Here is an 18,740-nt window from a genome sequence, read left to right as displayed (position 1 = left end):
GTACGTTACGAGTATAATGAAAAGGAGAGGAGGGTGAAAAAGGATGTGAGGAATCTGGGTGGCCTACTACAGCTAGTCAATAGTCCTAAGACTTCACTAATAGCTGGTGCTCTCTGCAACAAAGTATCACATACTTAGGTCATACTAACTGCTTAGTAAACTGCTTAATAAAATGCTAAGGCCAGTATGAACAAAGTATTTGAAAAAGAACAGCAAAACAAACTAAAGACTGAAGTAAGCCTGAAGGAAAAACTGTTCTCTTGATGTTGATCCTTAATTTCTCTAAAGAGGGCTGCTTTTGCTCTTTCTGGAAAGCAGTTATCTACTTTAGATCTTCATTTTCTTCAAAGCCATTTCTGAAACATTCAGTCACAGGATCTCAAAAAGAATATTTATTTTAACACATAAAATGTGCCACCTAGCACCAGAATTCTATCATCTACTATTACTCTTTGGAACTGATGAGACTTGACAGATCAGCCTGTGAGCAGGTGATAACATAAAAAGACTACACAGAATCAAAACCATTTGCTAAATGTATATAGAACTACATTTGTAGTTATTTAAACACGTTTCTGTTTCATATAAACAAGTTAACACCAGTGATTTTTAGCCACTTTTTCCTGGAAGACATACATGAAAAAAGTACATGAGCCGCATAAATGCACGAGGCTGAAAATGGGATTTATTCTCACCCCATCCCCTCTCCTAATCTTCTTTCATTCTTACCAACTCACTACAGTATAATTTACTTTCTAACTCATGTAGACATGTATCGCGGAGGAAAGAATACAACTTTGGCCAATGTAACTACACAAAATATTTTTGTGGTTTTTAACGTAAAAGAACATTTAAGTATTAAAGCTATCGTAAAAGCAACAAAGTGGAAGATACGTATGATAAAAACCACTGCATAATTATGTTAAAATGAAACCTTTTAAATTTACCTATCTTGAAGACAAACTAAAATTTACTGATTTGAATTTAAACTTTATTACATAGCCATATATATTTCTCTTTAGAAAATGGATCAATTTATCTATTTCTGGAAAATAAGCCAAGTCAACCATGCTGCTTCACTGTTTATTTTTGGCAGACTTTAGGCTAACCTCAATACCAATTTTTATCTGAGGAGTGACTAATACACAATGTTTCTTTTAAGCATAAAGTAAGTTGGATTTCAGGCCCACTGGCTGGTAGACCGGCAGTCATTTTTTTGTTTTGCAGGCAGCTCACGATGGTTGTCATCTATATATCAGACCTCTAAGGGTATTCTGGAAAAACCTGTGAACACAGTCTTCCCATGCTATATTCACATGCTCCATTCACATCTTTAGCTTACCCAGGTTGTTAGAGGCTTGGGTAAGATGACTAAAGATTTTACGACAGAAATTTCTGTAAGAAAAAAAATGGAAACTTTACAGAATGAATTCTTATTACAAATGAAGTATTTACGGGGTACTTAATACTAGGTAATATGCTTAGTAATGGCTAAATGCAATTCAAATGAACCACCATGCATAATGTTTAGAGGACTTGCTGATCCCTAAAGCACAAGTAACCAAATGAAAAAAAGATACATTAGACATCATCAAAATTAAAAACTTTTGTGCTTAAGGACATACTATCAAAAAAATGAAATAACAACTTAAAGAATGGGGAGCCCGGCCGGGCGTGGCTCAGTGGCTGAGCATCGACCTAGGATCCAGGCAATCGGGGTTTGAGTCCCGGTCAGGGCACATGCCCGGTTGCGGGCTTGATCAATGACTCTCTCATCATTGATATTTCTATCTCTCTCTCTCCCTCTCCTTTCCTCTCTCTGAAATCAATAAAGATATATTTTAAAAAAAATAAAAATAAAAATAAAGAATGGGGAGAAAGTATTTGGAAGTTATGTATCTGGTAAGAAGAGTCTATTATCTAGAGTACATAAAAAACTTTTACAACTATCATTTCTTCATACCAACTAAGCAAGATGACTATGATAAAAAAGATGGACAATGACAAGTATTGGTGAGGACATGGAGAACTGGAATGTTCCAGTGGCTTTGGAATATAGTTTGGCAATTCCTCAAAAGCATTCCCATATGACCTAGCAATTCTATTCTAGGAATATACCCAACAGATTTGAAAACATATGTCACACGAAAATGTTTACATGAATATTCGCAGCAACATTATTCACTGGAGCCAAAAAGTGAAAAATATTAAAAGGTCTATTAACTGGCGAATGGATGAATAAGGTATGTGGTATAACCATACAAAGAAATATTCAACTATAAAAAGGGAGTTAAGTACCGATGTGTGCTACAACATAGCCGAACCTTAAAAACACTGTGCTGAATGAAACAAGCCAGACCCAGGAAGCCACATCGTGTGTGATTCCATTTATAAGTTTCCCTCATGCGTTCTTATGAAACCTTTCATGAGCTGAAATGGCATAAAGCGATGAGTATCCCTGCTTTTGCATTATGCCACTTCACTTTTACGAAAGATTACGTCAGTACTCATTTTCACTAAGCAAAAGAAATCCAAATTCTATAAAAGAAATTCACTTTTATAGAAGCCATTACCATATGAATGCAGGTCTTTCATAAAAGCAAAATGGAGTAACGTGAACTTTCAGAAAGCAAGGGATGCCTGTATGTGAAATGTTAAGAATATGCAAATCCACAGAGACAGAACATTGGTTACCACAAATTAGGGGCTAGGGGGTGGGGCGGGGCCGGGAGGCAGAAACAGGAAGTGACTGCTAAAGGGTACAGGGGTTTCTTTCTGAGGTAATGAAAATGTTTAAAATTGGAAAGTGGTGATGGTTGTGCAACTGTGAACAAACTAAAAACCACTTTAAAAGGGTGAATTTTATGGTACATGAATTATATCAATTAAAAGAAAAATGACTTTTTGCCAAAATAAAGCCTGTATATTTAGAAAATAAAACCTTTATGCCTCAAAAGAATTCTACTTTTAAAACTACACAACTTCAGCTAAAACTGACTCCCTTAAGGCATAAACCATTTTTTAATCTTTGTATCTCCAGCATCATGCCACATAAAAGTTGCTTCATTTGAATTACTAATCCCACCACTCCTCTTACCTATAGTCCTAACATCTATTTCTGATCCCCAAAATTACAAGTTATTTGCTTTTGACTGGAATTTACATAATCAGAACATTTCATCACAAATTCAATCAAAGCAAAAACAACAGAAAAAAAAGTGTTATTAAATTTAACATCCTTAATTCACAAAATTAATCATGTCCCTGCCTTATACCAACTTTAGTCACATATACTAAAGGTGCTAGAATAAAAAATGGATACAATTCTTCCTTTCTACAGACTCATACTCTAGGCATCTCAGAGGCAACTTGCATAAAATGTAATTGTTATAACAAGTAAAGAAAGCAGCAAAAGGGGAATATACATAAATTCTATTCAACTGAGTGCAGTTCTCATTAATGGATAGATCTGCCTTGTTATATTTTACTTTTTAAAATGTATTCTTTATTACAGTGTAGATGACACAAATATTATATTTATTTCAGGTGTACATAGTGATTCAACATACTAACTTTCCTGACCAGGAATCTAACCTGAGTTGGAGTGCTGAAAGTGCCAAATCTAACCTGAGCTGGAGTGCTGAAAGTGCCAAATCCTAGCCACTAGGGAAAGGTGGTTATATTTTACTTTGACTAGTAACAAATTTTGAATGGTTGGAGAAAGTTCACAAAGGTTGGAGAAAGTTCACAAAGGTCAGAGCTGGCACTTTAAAACCTCTAAGAAATAACAGAAACTTATATAAATAGCTAAGTTACTTGTCTGAGGTAATGCCCCATTATAAAGCTATATAATTTACAGCTGGAAAGGACTCTTAAAGAAGAAGCCTGTCTTATTTTAGAGGAAGAACCCAGGCCAGATAAAGTGACCCTTAATATTGAGAGTTAGTGCCTGAATCCAGTGAAAAATCATAGCTTATTTGCCCACATCAAAATCAACATCTACACCACACATAAGCTCAGAGATGGCATCCAGCTAAAGAAACCTTCTCAGGATAAAGAGCCAGGAATGTATTTACCGATTTTTTCTTTCTGATGTATAAAATATGAATATCTTCACTTCGATATTCTTCATCATGTTTTTCCAAAGGGATTTTTTCAAAGTCAAAGTCTAGTTGAAGGAGCTATAAATTTAAAAGAAATATATTTCAAATTCAGTAATATGAACTCTCCTGTGGTGAGAAAAGTAAGAATGGTGGTTCCCTTTGGAGGAGTACTGACTAGGAAGGGGCACATAGGAATCTTCTAAGGTTGTGAAAATGTTCCATATCCTTATGCTGGGTGATGGTTACTTGGGTGTATACACATGAAAAATTGAGCTGAGCACTTGATATATGTGCATTTTACAAGTTTTAACTCAACTGAAGCTGTTTACAATATAAAACTTTCAATGATAAAGTTTCAAAAGTTCATTAACATTCCTCACATTCAAGAAAAATATACAAATAAAAACTAAAAACATTTCAGCATGTATCTGAGGCAGAGTCATATATTTGCTTTTCATTTAACCAAAGTAGCCCTTTCAGTGGATAAAACTGCAAAGCTATATATGGTATGAACCCTCAAGAGAAGTCACTTATTGTGATGGATTTTTGCCCATAAAAAGGGTTTGGGCCTGGCTGGGTGGTTCAATTAGTTGGAGCGTCGTCCCATACACCAAAAAGGTTGCTGGTTCGATTCCTGGTCAGGGGACATACCTAGGTTGCGGGTTTGATCCAGAGTCAGGGCACATATTGGAGGCAATCATTGTTTCTCTCACATTGATGTTTCCCTCTTTTTCTCTCTCCAAAATCAATGAACACACCCTGGCCAGTGTGGCTCAGTTGTTAGGGTGTCATCCTGCACACTAGAGGGTCTTGGGTTTGATTCACAGTTGAGGACACATACCTGAGTTGCAGGTTCAATCCCAGCCTGGGAGAGCATGTGCGAAAGACAACCAATCAATCTGTCTCTCTCAAGTCAATGTTTCTCTTTCTCTCTCCCTCTCACCCCCTCCCTCCCTTCCACTCTAAAATCCAATGGAAAAAATATCCTTGGGTATTTTTTTTTTTAAATCTAAAAAAAAGGGGCTTGGGTGACCACTGGCAGAAGATGGATGAAAGATACATGGGGCTCTGTGTATTACTTTGGCAAATTCCAGTGCATTTTTATGTTAAAAACAAAACAAAATCAAACCCTCAAAACATAGGATATATTGGTTAAAGCTTTCACAAAAATGTAGAAAGCAGAGAAGTAAAAACATGTGACATACTAGGTTTCTATGATGTATTCTCTAAAAGTAACATATATGTCCATTAGTATTTTCCCAAAAGCCAGAATCTTTTTTTTGTTTTTTTTTAAAATATATCTTTATTGATTTCAGAGAGAGGAAAGGAGAAGGAGAGACAGAAACACCAATGATGAGTCACTGATCAAGCCCGCAACTGGGCACGTGCCCTGACCGGGAATCAAATCCCGATCGCCTGGATCCTAGGTCGACGCTCAACAGCTGAGCCATGCCTGGATGGGCAAAAGCCAAAATCTTTAATAAAGAAACACTGCAAACTTTCTCAGAAAAGACAAGAGCATCACCACTATAATTTCACATTGTTCTTTATATACTAGATCAACTAATTAGAAAATAAAAAATAAATAAAGGATTGGAAAATATGAAAAAAAGGAGTGGGCTTAGTACAATGATGGGTGGTGAAAAATCCTCCTTGGGTATCTACAACCAGAATATTTTCCCGATTCAAAATTACCATAATATACTTGAACACACAGTCACACACAGCCTTGCTGAAGGGTAATCATTACAAAGATAGATGTAGTAGAGTACTCACCTCAAAATATTTTTTCTCGATTTCTGGATTTTTCCCCATTGTTCGCTGTTCATAACAACATATAATACAAGTCTCAGATCCACTGAGATCTTTTAGAGTTTTCAACAGCGGCTCCAAAGACTGTTCAAAAAAGATATAATTTGGTTATAAAAATTTTAAAATATTTTTACTGTAAAAGGGGGTAGGGGAGATGAGGGGGTAATTATATCTCTTCTACCATTTACCCATCTTTGCATCAATCCAACAAAGTACATGTAGTTAAGATTCTAGCTAATGATTAGTAAACTTCCCCCCCCCTTTTTTTTAGTAAACTCCTCTTAACCATTGTATTGACTTCTGTTTCCAAAGGATTTAAGTAATTGCATTTTCGAGTTCCCATGGGAAAACAAATGGAATTGACTTCCCTTTAAAAAATTTAATTGTATTTAATCTAATTTAACTTGGGATTTAAATAATCAACAATTTACCTACAAAAGCAAGTCTGACCTAATCTGAACATAAGTTGACTAAATATTCATTATTTAAAAAAATGAGTGATGTCTACAATGCTTTACACAAACTGATAATTTTAAAAAATCATTCTGAATCTAATAAATCTTGCCACAGAACGAATTCCTTACAATGCAACTTAATTCTCAATGTCATGCTTAACACACTCAGTAGGAAAAGCTAAGTTTAAAAAAAAAAAAAAGGATATCTTAGCTTTTCTTAACAAATCCAAATGGCAAAATCCTTTTAAAACTTTACAGAGGCCTCTAGTAAAATGCACAAAACACTTTTCTCAACATGACTCACAGGCCTATATGTTAATCATGAGTGTATATACATAGTCCCTGGTGACCTTAATTTCTCTTTACCCTGTCATTAAGTACAGGGCAAATATCCTGAATTTAGATATCTTAAACAGTTAAGAGACGTGTGCTCTAGCATCTAGGAAATACGGTACATCTTCTAAAGAGACTTCTCTCATTGAATATTTACCTCTTCATAGTATATGCAGTCAGCCATCAGTATGTAGTCTGGCGGAGAAGGCAAGTCTTCTATTTCTTCCCCCCTTAAAAATGTCAACCAAATATTTTAACTGTTGCTTTAATAATTTAAAATATTCTTGTTTTAAAAACAAGATCCAGAATATCCCCTTCGTATTAACCGTGCTTTTAGTAAAACGCAATTTAAAGCAAACTACAAATTGTTATTAAAACAAGCCGAAAGGCCATACAAACCATTTCAGTACCTTGGCTTGAACAGAACCAGTGACAAGATGCTTGTTCATATTAATATTCATCTTCAGCAAGTCTTGCAATTCCTCAAGATCCGTGACTACAACATCTGCCCTATAAAATAACGTCGACTGAGGCATAGGCGCACGGTGGGCGGCCAGCGGTCAGTGCCCCACACACGGCGGCGCCCCTCCCGCCAGCGCTTACCCGAGGGTCGCGGCCATGAGCCCCACGGCCCCGGTGCCCGCGCCCAGCTCCAGCACCGAGCGCCGGCTCAGCGCGTGGGCGCCCCCGCCGGAAAACCCGGGCGTTTCCAGGTATTTAGAAAGAACAATGGCAGCGTCCCAAACTACGCAACCCACACCACCGGAGCCATACTGCTGCAGTCGTAACACGGTGCCATCTCTCTTCTCCAAAATTCGCACAAAGTTCCCCAATTGGTCCTCCACGGGGGACCCCAGAGTAGCCTCCATCGCTGCCCCGGGACTGGATGTGGCGCACAAAGTGACGTCACACCCACGCGCACCACCCTGAGGCCCCGCCTTGAGAGGAGTGCGGCGCCTCCTAGTGGCGGGATTGGTACCTCGATTCCTGAGCAAAAGCACAAAGCCCGGAAGGCAGCGTTACCTGGGTGTGGCTGAGCGCTGGGCCGCGGCGTCCCGTGCGCGCTGGAGGGCCCCCCTCTCCCCTACATTACAAGTCTGGTTTAACGAAGAGGCATTTTGTATCACTTCTCCAGACAAAGAGTATTTTAATCTGCTCTTTAAAAGGCAAAGCCTACCTGATTGGAGACTCACACAGTAGTTATTAGTCTTAAATCCATCCTACTAAGGATCATTATAATCCTACTTATCAAGAGTTACCAACATGATCCTAATTTTTCATCTGAATTCATAAAATGGTTGCTAGAAGCTTGCTGATTGCATTTAGCAGTGAAGACACTTATCCCTCTAAAATTTACATCACTTAAAAGCCTTGGGATTTACAAACTGAAAATGTACAAAAATATAGAAAATAATGTGTGTATAAATATTTCTACAGAACTCAACAATCTCTCCCCTAGTTCCTTACACCGAAAACACATATTTTAAGTCTTTTAAAAATGAAGACTGGGGTGATTTATTAATCTTGTTAAGCACTCTGATACAAAGCACAGTAAATGGCCACAGACCAGTAAATAAACAACGTGGCTTTGGATACCTTACATCTGCTGCTATGCCACTATCAGCAAAACACTTTTTCATCACTTTGAACAAAGGAGTCCACCAAATGTCAAATAAAAGTTTTACTCACTTCTCTGATTAAAAAGTTTAATAAAGCTTTAAGTATTTGCTGGTTTAAATATTACCAATCTAAAAAAAATATTTAAAAAAATTTTAGTTAACACAAGATTTATAAAGTTACTAGGTTTTGAAGGCAAGGCAGTTGGTTCCTATGCCATAAGAAACTTTTCTTTTGCGTTTATGAATTAGTAAAGTAACAGATTGTATTATAGGCCTCGAGTCACTTGAATTTATATAGGTTATCAGCATTATCTTTAAATATACAATATAAACAAAACTGTACATACATGGCATATTAACTTTGTTTTCCAAAACAACAGGCAACTCATTAGCTAAAGACACCGTAGTCTGCAAAAACAAAAGGCACATCTGAATAAGATACATGCCCTTTTCTCCTCTATGATTGGATTAGGTAGTCTTTTTGTTTACATTTTGACAAAATAATAAACACAGTGCATTCTATTCTTTTCATTCTATTTTTCATTTTTGTCTTTAGCAGCAAATTCTGGCATTTAAGACATGGCATTAAAGAGTTTAAGAACAATGGGTGTTATTCACAATTCTCCTAAATGTAAAAACTAGAAGATGGTCAAAGAGGTTTAAAAATCAATAACACCATACACCCCCTGTATTTATGTAAATTTATTGCCTTAATAAGGCAGCTATTACTCAAATTTGAAAAAATCCACAAATGCACTATCCCTTTTCAGTGCAATCAATGTCACTTTAAACCATATGTTAACAGAGTCTACAGTGCAAATATAAATTCTTTATACTGGCCTTTTGGCAGCACTGAGGATCCAAGACAAGGCAATGCTACTGATCACCTGAGGATAATGGCAAAGGACTTTTGTATTTTTATTTTTCCAATTTTAAAAGCTTATTTGATCAGTAGCATTTTTAAGAGCATTATTTGTAAAAAGTACTAAAATACTATGCCTTTTTTTAATAAATTAAAAAAAAAAACCTTTACAAATACCATTCCAGTGTCAATGACTACATATGGCTAAGGTCATTGAGGAGTTTCTGCGTTTTCCAGCAAAGGCAGTCTATACAATGGGGGGTGTGAAAGCTCCCGCTTGTAAGTCTTTGGTGGCAGTTTTGGTAGGTGAGGGCTTGAATTCTGCCTTGGTGGAACAGGGGGAGCTTGAGGATGAGCAAGATTATTGTGACTAGAACTGAGCACACAGCATCGACGTGGTATCCTTGGAGAGGGTGTGCTAGGAGGAGTGTTTGGCGAATTTGGACATGTGCTAACGTCTCTGAACCAGTCTGGATCTCTGTGAAGATGTCCCAGTGGAGGTGGCTGAAGGTTAAATGGACAGTTTATAAAGTGTTCTGGAGGCCGAAAGGGAACTGGTGGAGGAGTATCAGGAAGAGGATCTCTCGGTGGCGGTGGAGGTGGACTAGGCAGAGGCCCATCAAATGCACCAGTAGGAGCAGGAACTCTGGGTTTTACCTTTGGAGGAGGAGGTTGTCTTGGTGGAATAGCAGGGGGGTCATCATCAGATTTCATATTTCCCTTAAAAAAAAGTAATTAAATTATACTTCTGTTCTCCTGAAAAATCTGGAAGAAAAAGTTTTTAAAAGAATTGCCTGGCCAGTGTTTCCCAGTGGTTAGAGTGTTGGACCACTCATCAAAGCATCTAGGGTTCTATTCCCAGTCAAGGGCACATACCTGAGTTGCAGGTTCATCCCTGGCCCTGGCTGGGCACATGTGGAAGGCAACCAATCGATATCTCTCTCTCACATCAATCTCTCTCTCTCTCTTTCCATCTCTCCCTCCTACTCACTCTAAATATCAATGGAAAAAATATCCTCCAGTGAGGATTAACAATGAATGAATGAATGAATGAATGAATGAATGAATGAATGAATGAATGAATGAAAGAAAGAAATTTAACTGGGCCAAGTTAAATCCAGACATTCAAAATAGGTTAATTTGATTTAATGATCAGGTTTATGAGTAAATTACTCCCAGTTTAATTCAGGACCCAGTTTAATATTTTGATTATATATGAGATGTTTAATTGAAATCTTAGAACATAATGCCACGTTATCCTGCTTTGCCTATACATTTCATAAACTTATGCATTTTAATTATAATAATAGGCAAGTGAATGAAAAGAATATATAGTTTTGTGGACATGAAACATGATATTAAGAGGACTTAATATCTAGTTTCTGCTTTCTGGCCGTCTATTTCTACTTTCCCCAGTGAGGCTTCGAATCATGGTTTGAAAAGTGTGATCCAGGGACCAGCAGCATCAGCAACGGTGGGGAACTTGCTAGAAACGCAAATTACTGAGCCTCACAGGAGACCTACTGAATCAGAAACTCTGGCCATCTGGTTTTAACAAGCCTTACAGGTGATTCTGATGCACCCTAAAGTTTGAAGAATGCTTTGAATACTCAAGTTATTTCAACCTCTACAGGAAAGAAAATGTACTTCTGAGTATCTGTGAATCTGCCCAGCCTCTTCTTTTAGAAAAAGTATTATGAGGATTAAAAAATTATTTAATGTATTTTTCAAATAAAACAACCCAAATGTTTAAAAACCATAGAGAGTAGCCAGATTCTAACTGACAGACTCTTTAGAAGAACACACACTATTTAAAAAATTTACAACTTGGAATGAGATGACTACCTTGGAATTTGAAGCATCATGATCAAATTTTTTTCGAGGAGGAAGAGGAGGAGGAATCAGCAGCTCTTCACTTAGTTTATGTAAACTACCACACGAACTGAAGAAAGCCTCTGTGGGTTAAAAAGATTAGTTTAACAACAATTCACAGAGCAATCATTACACAAATTTAATTTCAACTTGTGATAAACTCTGCTATAGCATCTGTCAGACTGTATTATAGCTGATTATTGGTTTATCTAATCTCTCCATTAAACTGTAAGCTTTTTGAGGGCAGTGTGTATTTATTTTTTAATCCTCAGCACTTAGCACAATGTTACTGCCTGGCACGTAGTAGGTACTATATAGCTAAATAAAACCATACTATTTAATTAAGATTAAACAGAGATGTCAAATAAGTCACTGAATGTCTAAGTCTAAAGGTCAAGAGAGAGGTTCTGGGTACAGAAAAAAATTGGGAAATTATTATCATATAGATGATATAAGACTGAATGAGACAATCAAGTGAGTGAGAAAAAAGGTCCAGGGACTGAGTCTTGGGCCTTCCAATGTTAATAGGTTAGGAAAATGAAGAGAAACCAGTAAGAGATGAAGGAGCTAAAATTAAAGTAGAGAAGCCAAGAGAGTGGATGAACGATATGATTTTCACATGTTACTTCTTTCCCAAAAAGATGATATTCTGTATAAACAAAAGCTGAGACACTGTCTTTCTTGTTAGCCACTGAATCCCTAGTACTTAGCAGAGTGACTGGTACAAAGTAAAGACTAGATTTTCTGTTGAATGAATAAGACCAAAGGATGTGAACATTTTTATGGTTAGACATGTTTTCAGATTGCTTTCCAAAAGGGTCAAACTAATATAGCAATTTATAAGGGTTAACTGATATATGAAAGAACCTTTTAACATGGGCTTGCTCATACTTTCATGTGAACAGTTTATTCATGTCCATTGTTAATGGATTCTTGCTGTTTTTCTCATTGTACAGTGAGCACTTTTCATACTTATTGTAAATACTTTATTTCTTTATTTCAAGATTTATTTTAGGATATTCAGGATTTTAGGCAGTTATTCTCAATATAACATTGTCTATTAAATTTCAAAACAATTTTCTTTATCATGTGAAAAATATATTTTACTACCATCCAAAATAATATTTAGAAGTTATGGTTCTAAAATGACATAGTGTTACGGACTGAATTGTATCCCCCTGCAAAAGATATGTTGAATCCTAACCCCAGTGCCTCTAAATGTTACTTTATTTGAAAATATGGTCTTTACATATCTAAAAAAGTTAGTATGAAAGCGGGCCCCAATTCAGTATGACTAGTGTTTTTTATAAGAGGAGGAGGGCCCAGCTGGCGTGGCTCAGTGGCTGAGCGTCAACCTATGAACCAGGAGATTATGGTTCGATTCTTAGTCATGGCACATGCCTGGACTGTGGGCTCGATCCCCAGTAGGGAGGCGTACAGTGAGCACTTTTCATACTTATTGTAAATACTTGTAAATATTGTAAATGCTACTGCTATGCAGGAGGCAGCTGATCAATGACTCTCATCATGTTTCTATCTCTCTCTCCCTCTCCTTTCCTCTCTCTGAAAATGAAAACATATTTTCTTAAAAAAAGAAGAGGAAAAGAGACAAAGACACAAAGGGAGAAGATGGCCATGTGACAACAGAGGCAGAGACTAAAGCAATGCATCTATAAACCAAAGGATGTCAAGGATTGCCAGAAAATGCCAGAAACTACAAGAGGCCAGGAAAAATTCTCCCCTACAGGCTTTAGAAGGAGCATGGCCCTGTGAACACCTTGATTTTTGGACTTCTAGCCTCTAGAGCTGTGCTCTTTTAAGCCACTCAGTTTGCGGTACTTTATTACAGCAGCAACAGAAACTAATATACATAATATAAACATTTCTACCACAGAACAAGGAAATTAATAAAATACACAAACTTCAACGAACCCAGGAAACATCTGAATTTTGAAGCATCAATGCATGAAGGTAGACTACAATGTATATGAAGGAGACAAATGGAGTAAGATGAAACTCACATGTCTACAGTCAGTGAAACTGAGAAAAAGCAGCAATTTTGCCCCCAAAGAACCAAGGGATCAGGAGTTAAAGGCACTAGGTACAATGGAAGGCAGGGGCATGAAAACAGGAGACTTGATTAAGTCTATATAAGGGACAATTAGAACACTAATCCCATTCTTCTCTTTGCGAGGCCAAGCAACCACCTCATTCCCACCACTGCAGGAGATTGGGGTTTTATTCTCAGGAGAATCTAAAATTCAGACATGGGGATACTAGTTTATGATAGGGAACTGCTGTTTATTTCATTTTAAGTATTTTAGCATTATTTGTTTTTTTTTAAAATTAAAATAACATTCGGAATTAAACATTTAAAAGAATAAACTTACTTTTTTCGTAAGAAAGGGACTCTCTTGCTACTATCTAAGTCATATACATTTTACTATGATAGAAGCAAAAGTCCTCCAGATTGGGAGAATTTTTCCTGAAGCTGCTATGTTGTTCCTCAGTTACTTTGTTTTAAACAAATGACCGTAGAAAGAAAGGTGATAACGTTTATATCATAAATTATGAAATAAGAATGGCAGAATAGTGATTTACTTAAAATACTGCTTTAATAAGATCACGTGAAGAAATAAGTGATCAAGGGCCAGCCTGGGAACCTAATAAACATTTAGTATAGTATGCTTATGGGCAAATGGATTGGAAGGGGTGGGGAAGAGAAGAGGTAACTGATGTGAAATCACTCTTCATTCTGTGCCAAGTAATGTGCTAGATGCTCTACATAAGTTATCTCATTTGATCCTTAACAAACTTACAGATGCTAAGTAATTTGTTCAACGGTTACACAGCACCTACAACATAGGCTGTAAAACGATGAAAACAAACTATTGTAAAATTTAAATAGTACCCACTTGTAAGCAAATAATTCAATTTATTATAAGAATTTCACTCATATATTAAATTTTTTAAATGATGTTAAACCCAAAATACTCATACACAAATTTAATCAACTTAATTATTTTCATAGTCATTTCATTAGAATCAACTCAAGTTCTTACTTACTTGAATGTGGCAAAAGGACTGGAGCAAAGATGCTGTTGCTGCCTATTGGAATGAGAAAAATTAATTCGAAAAGAAAGATATATATGATTTTTATTTTTTAAATATGTCTGCATAAAGTAACATGTAGTAACACACACAAAGTACAGAATTTTATCATCTTTTGCAATGTAAGTTTTTAAAGAAATGAACCCAGTACCATGTATCTGGAATGTTTTTCCTTTATTGGCGTGAGTTTCCTCTCTATCAGTCTCTTTTTAAATTTCCTTCTCAGAATTTATATGCTTTTCTTATTCATTGTCTACTGCTCTCTTTATAGTAGTGGGCCTCAAATATTCACTTCACTATTTGTTGAGTGAATAAATTAGAAAATATGCATAAATAACACATGAATGATGCTTTACTCCCTTGTGCTAATCACTATTTTCACATTTCACTGTCATTTTCCACGCTAATAGAGTCTGAAAAGGATTCTATAGTTCCCTAATTAAAATGATGAGAATTACTTTAAACACAAGATTCCTTTTTTTACCAAATGGTTTACATCAAATACATACCACAGGAACTGTTGAGATCCACATCTAAAAACACACTAAGGTCTGAAGAAGCAGATACTGGTGGAGTAGATGGTGTATTTGGAGAGGTTGGTGCTGACACTGTTGATTCAAGCTCAGTTTCAGCAATCCGGCTAAAGCTTATTTTACATGGTTCTCTTTCTAATGGTGTTGGATGACCTCGTAAAGTGCCTGAGGTAGAGCCATGTCGACCTGTATTAGGCCTTATTCCCGGAGATTTTAAAGAGAAAGTTGATTTCCTGGGCTAGGAAAAGCAAACATAATTACCATTACTAATTTGCATGTATTTTATTTTTATGACTTAGTGCTACTTTATTAATTCTTAGCATATAGTTACAAGAGCACAATAAAATCCCAATCTGCAAAAACAGCCTGTAATATTCTAGTAAAATACTTTGGATATATGACACACAGACACAGACAACAGTATGGTGACAGCCAGAGGGAAAGGGAGGTGGGGGAAGGTGGAAGTGGGCAAAGGGAGGAAAATGAGGACTGAAAGAGACTTTACTTTGGGGATGAGAGCACAATGCAGTATGTTTTATAAATTCAATTTTAAAAAAGAATACTTTGGCATTTGATTGGCTTAATTTTAAGATGAACTTGGATATAAGTAAATCTTTTTTCATACTGCAGAAATAAGTCTTAAAAATCTATGTAAATAACATTTTGCTCTCGAAATACTTTAAACTTCTTCAAGTCACTGATCAATTTTACAAATATTTACTGTGGACATAATATATACAACATATTATGATAAGTGCTCCAAAAGAAAAAAGAGAGACCTTGCTTTTTTCTTCCTAATAGTAAAGGACCAAGCTCTACAACAGCACTTTAATCTTTAGAAAAACTGCTATCATTGTTTCCACCTCAACCTCTACTTCCTATTTAAAATTTTCATAGTGGTAACCTAATAAAAAACCATGAAACTCAGATTTAAACTTGAATTAAAATCTCAACTATGTCAGTATCTTAGCTATGCAGCCTTGAAAAAATTATTTAACTCCTTTGAGTCTCAGTTTTTATGTTTATAAAATTAGAGTAAGATGTATATCATACAATTGCGGAAATGAGATAATATGAAACTACAAGCGTGCTGCTCAGCCCCAAACTGGTGTTTTTACTTCCTTTCACATCTTGCTTCACATTTAGCTAAGAATTGGTCTTACACTACTTCTATTGCCACTGCAAACTCCAGGAATAACTAGAAACTGTAGCGGCAAATTTTAGCAAGAGAGGTGGGTTCCAGTGACAACCATGGTGCTCTAATGGCAGGAGTCATGGTCAAGTCAGAAGAACCATGATACATCTGCTTACTCCTTCTCAGGTCTTTTTGTTTCCTGTTCCACCCATCTACGGGTCATTTTAGGTTCTCACTTTCTCACAGCTTTCCCCCTTATATTAGGAAAGATAAAAAGTAAACAGATAAGTAAGAGGTACTAAGATAAATGATAAACCAGGTTTTATCAAAAGGCTAACATCCCCCCCCCAGTGTATGTAATTTTAGAAATAGTGCAGTGCTGCAAAACAAAAACACTTAGAAACAGCTATTCAAGCCCTGGCTGGGTGGCTCACTCGGTTGGAACATTGTCTCATACACCAAAAGGTGGCAGATTCCCCAGTCGGGGTGTATATGGGAGGCAACCGATTGATGTTTCTCTCTCGCATCAATGTTTCTCTTTCTCCCTTTCTCCCTAAAATCAATTAAAAAAAAACAAACCAAACCAAAACATATCCTTGTGTGAGGAGCAAAACAAAACAAAACAGTTATTTGAGTAAATTACAATTTTAATGGAAATAGGCTGTTAAACAGTGATAATACTGTTTTAAATACAATTTTTCCAAAATTGTAATGAACTTACAAATCGAGGTGGCTGTTTGCAGTTTCGGGGTTCAATTTCTAGTGACTTGTTGAACAAATAATCTGTAAACTCTTTTTCAGAAGCACTTCCCATGGGGTTAAGGTTTTCAAAGAATCGCTGGAATTAAATACCCATAAGCATAATGTTTCAGATCTTATTAAAACACTTATTACATCAATTTAATACAAAAAATTATCAACAAATCAAAAGATCATAATGTCTGAAGTCCACAAGGATTGTGGATTCCAATCTTTCTGCTTTTGAATAAAAATGTATAATTTCTATGGAAGTTATATATTCTAGTCTTAAAGTTCTATTAAGAGGATGAGCAGATTTTCACTTATTACCATATAATGGCTCTGTATCCTTGTTAATATTATCCCTACTCATTATAACAACAAAATGATCATCACCAGTAAGCTATCAAAAGTGTTTACAACAGAATTATAGTTATAATCCACAATTAAACTTTGGCAATCACAATAAAAAGTAGAAATAAATTAGGCTAAGGTTTATTTAAAAGCAATTTCAAGAACAATAATAAACAAACTTATCTAGTAAAATAATTTTTTATCTTTATGAAACATGTTTTACAAGCTTAAATTTTGTAGGTAGAAAACTTAAATGATTTAGTAAAGTGCAAAACAACAAATAAATAGTAATCTCATCATTAACCAAAGATCTCACTGTTAACATTTCACTATTAAAATATCCTTGTTTTAACTGTGCGTGAATATATGCATGGATATATTTATTACATTTTTTATGCAAAATTGGGGTCACACCATAGTTATTTTTAACCTTTTTAAAACTTATATTGAATTATTTTTTCCCCCTGTGGTTTACTTACTTTATAAAACACAAATATTAACTCTATAATATTTCATCAAATGGATGTTTCAAAAAGATATTTCACCAATCTCCATATAGACAGGTTATTCATATAGGTGCTTTCTAATTCTTTGCTATAATAATAATTATTATTGTTATTATTAACTCCTTGTGCATAAATTTTTCTGTATATTTCTGATGATTTCCTTAGAAACATTCCTTAGAAACAAATTACTGGATTTAGCTTTATTTAATTTTGAAGTGGTTTAGTTAGATTGTATATAAAAACAAGTACTAGGTTTTAGCCTTAGCAGTAGGCAAAATGAGCTATAGAATTTGTAGTGTAAAATACTTCCATTTTTCAGGCATTCTGTCAATTTCAAGAAAATTATATTACATTGAAACAATTTAGGTTAACTATGTTAAATCATATGAACCAATAGTAATTGACTTTTATAAAGTTATAACAGCAATATTCTTGTTTTTCTCATCATTTGCTCTACTTTTTAATACAATTTAACTTGGTTAACTATGATTTGAAAAGTGAATAGCTACTTTATCTACATTTGAAACTTACTTTGATTTAACCATAAAGAAAGTATTCTCTGCATACCACCCCACCTCATCCCCAAAAGAATGCTTTAAAAGATGGTAGGAAGTCTAGACTGGATCACATATGAATGTTAAAAGTACTAATTTCAAGTATAATCAAGTACAATGTAACATTATTTCTGTGGGGGAAATATATTGTGAACTCTAATCTGGGCTTCAAAAACATATTTTCTTAGCCCTGAGAAGCTCCATATCAAAGATGGTGGCCCAATGGTGAGGGAATGAGATGAAACAGTAACTTATTTTCTTTAGAGCAGGTATCTGTCTACATTTTCATCATGGCATACTTTAGAAGTTAGGTCACTATTTCTTAGGACTTTCGGGTACTTTGTTTTGAACTGAGAACAAAAAAACAATTACCATTTTATAATTTAGGAGAGTAGGGGTGATTGTAGTGGCCATTTTCACTCAATATGCCCAACCTATAGACTACATCTGAAAGTTTAGCACAATATTTAATGTGACAGGTGAACTAATTCTGATAGTTATGTTCTGACTTTCAAATAAGTATAACACCATAAAATTAATTTAACATAAACATAATATCGTAATTTACTCTAATTTAGAAGGTAGTCCACATCTTATAGTACCACAGAATCAATATTATGAATTATTGCTCAAAACAGAACATCAATTGATAGAATGCTTAAAAAATTAATTTTTTGCTATGCATATACACATACCATTCTACGAGCACCTTTCCATTTAAACCCAGTGTTCTTAAGAAGGTATTAATTACTT

General features: G+C 35.5%; 2 protein-coding genes across 3 annotated transcripts in view; both read right to left on the bottom strand.

Moving 5' to 3' along the window:
- Window positions 1-377: 377 nt before the first annotated feature.
- VCPKMT (valosin containing protein lysine methyltransferase) lies at window positions 378-7,581 on the bottom strand. 2 transcript variants are annotated; one of them, XM_016198086.2, is made up of 6 exons: window positions 7,307-7,581; window positions 7,103-7,213; window positions 6,861-6,933; window positions 5,880-5,999; window positions 4,077-4,181; window positions 378-1,395 (listed from the first exon to the last, which is right to left on the bottom strand). In XM_016198086.2, the coding sequence occupies exons 1-6, from the start codon at window positions 7,570-7,572 to the stop codon at window positions 1,381-1,383; spliced, it is 690 nt and encodes a 229-aa protein (XP_016053572.1). In that variant the 5' UTR covers window positions 7,573-7,581; the 3' UTR covers window positions 378-1,380. The 2 variants fall into 2 exon arrangements, with proteins under 2 accessions (XP_016053572.1, XP_016053573.1); XM_016198087.2 differs by lacking the exon at window positions 4,077-4,181.
- Window positions 7,582-7,830: 249 nt separating this feature from the next.
- Window positions 7,831-18,740, bottom strand: part of SOS2 (SOS Ras/Rho guanine nucleotide exchange factor 2) — a 77,809-nt gene continuing 66,899 nt past the window's right edge. The window contains exons 19-23 of the mRNA XM_016198088.2: window positions 16,557-16,673; window positions 14,677-14,938; window positions 14,123-14,164; window positions 11,030-11,139; window positions 7,831-9,904 (exon numbers count right to left, since the gene is read on the bottom strand). Of these exons, the coding sequence (XP_016053574.2) occupies window positions 9,395-9,904; window positions 11,030-11,139; window positions 14,123-14,164; window positions 14,677-14,938; window positions 16,557-16,673 (1,041 nt within the window). The 3' untranslated portion in view covers window positions 7,831-9,394. The remainder of the gene's footprint in view (window positions 9,905-11,029; window positions 11,140-14,122; window positions 14,165-14,676; window positions 14,939-16,556; window positions 16,674-18,740) is intronic.

Source organism: Miniopterus natalensis, chromosome 1, assembly GCF_054644295.1.
Source record: "Miniopterus natalensis isolate mMinNat1 chromosome 1, mMinNat1.hap1, whole genome shotgun sequence".
NCBI lineage: Eukaryota > Metazoa > Chordata > Mammalia > Chiroptera > Miniopteridae > Miniopterus > Miniopterus natalensis.
Note: the sequence above shows the minus strand (reverse complement) of the source record. Positions and strands in the feature narration are given on the sequence as shown.

Bases quoted from the DNA above. Each gene is read 5' to 3' on its own strand.
- VCPKMT (XM_016198086.2), bottom strand. From the start codon at position 7,572: ATGGAGGCTACTCTGGGGTCCCCCGTGGAGGACCAATTGGGGAACTTT. The intron at 6,934-7,102 runs GTTTGTATGGCC...GACATTTTTAAG, and splicing joins CAAGCCAAGGTACTGAAATG to GGGGGAAGAAATAGAAGACT. The intron at 4,182-5,879 runs GTGAGTACTCTA...TTAAATTTATAG, and splicing joins TCGAGAAAAAATATTTTGAG to CTCCTTCAACTAGACTTTGA.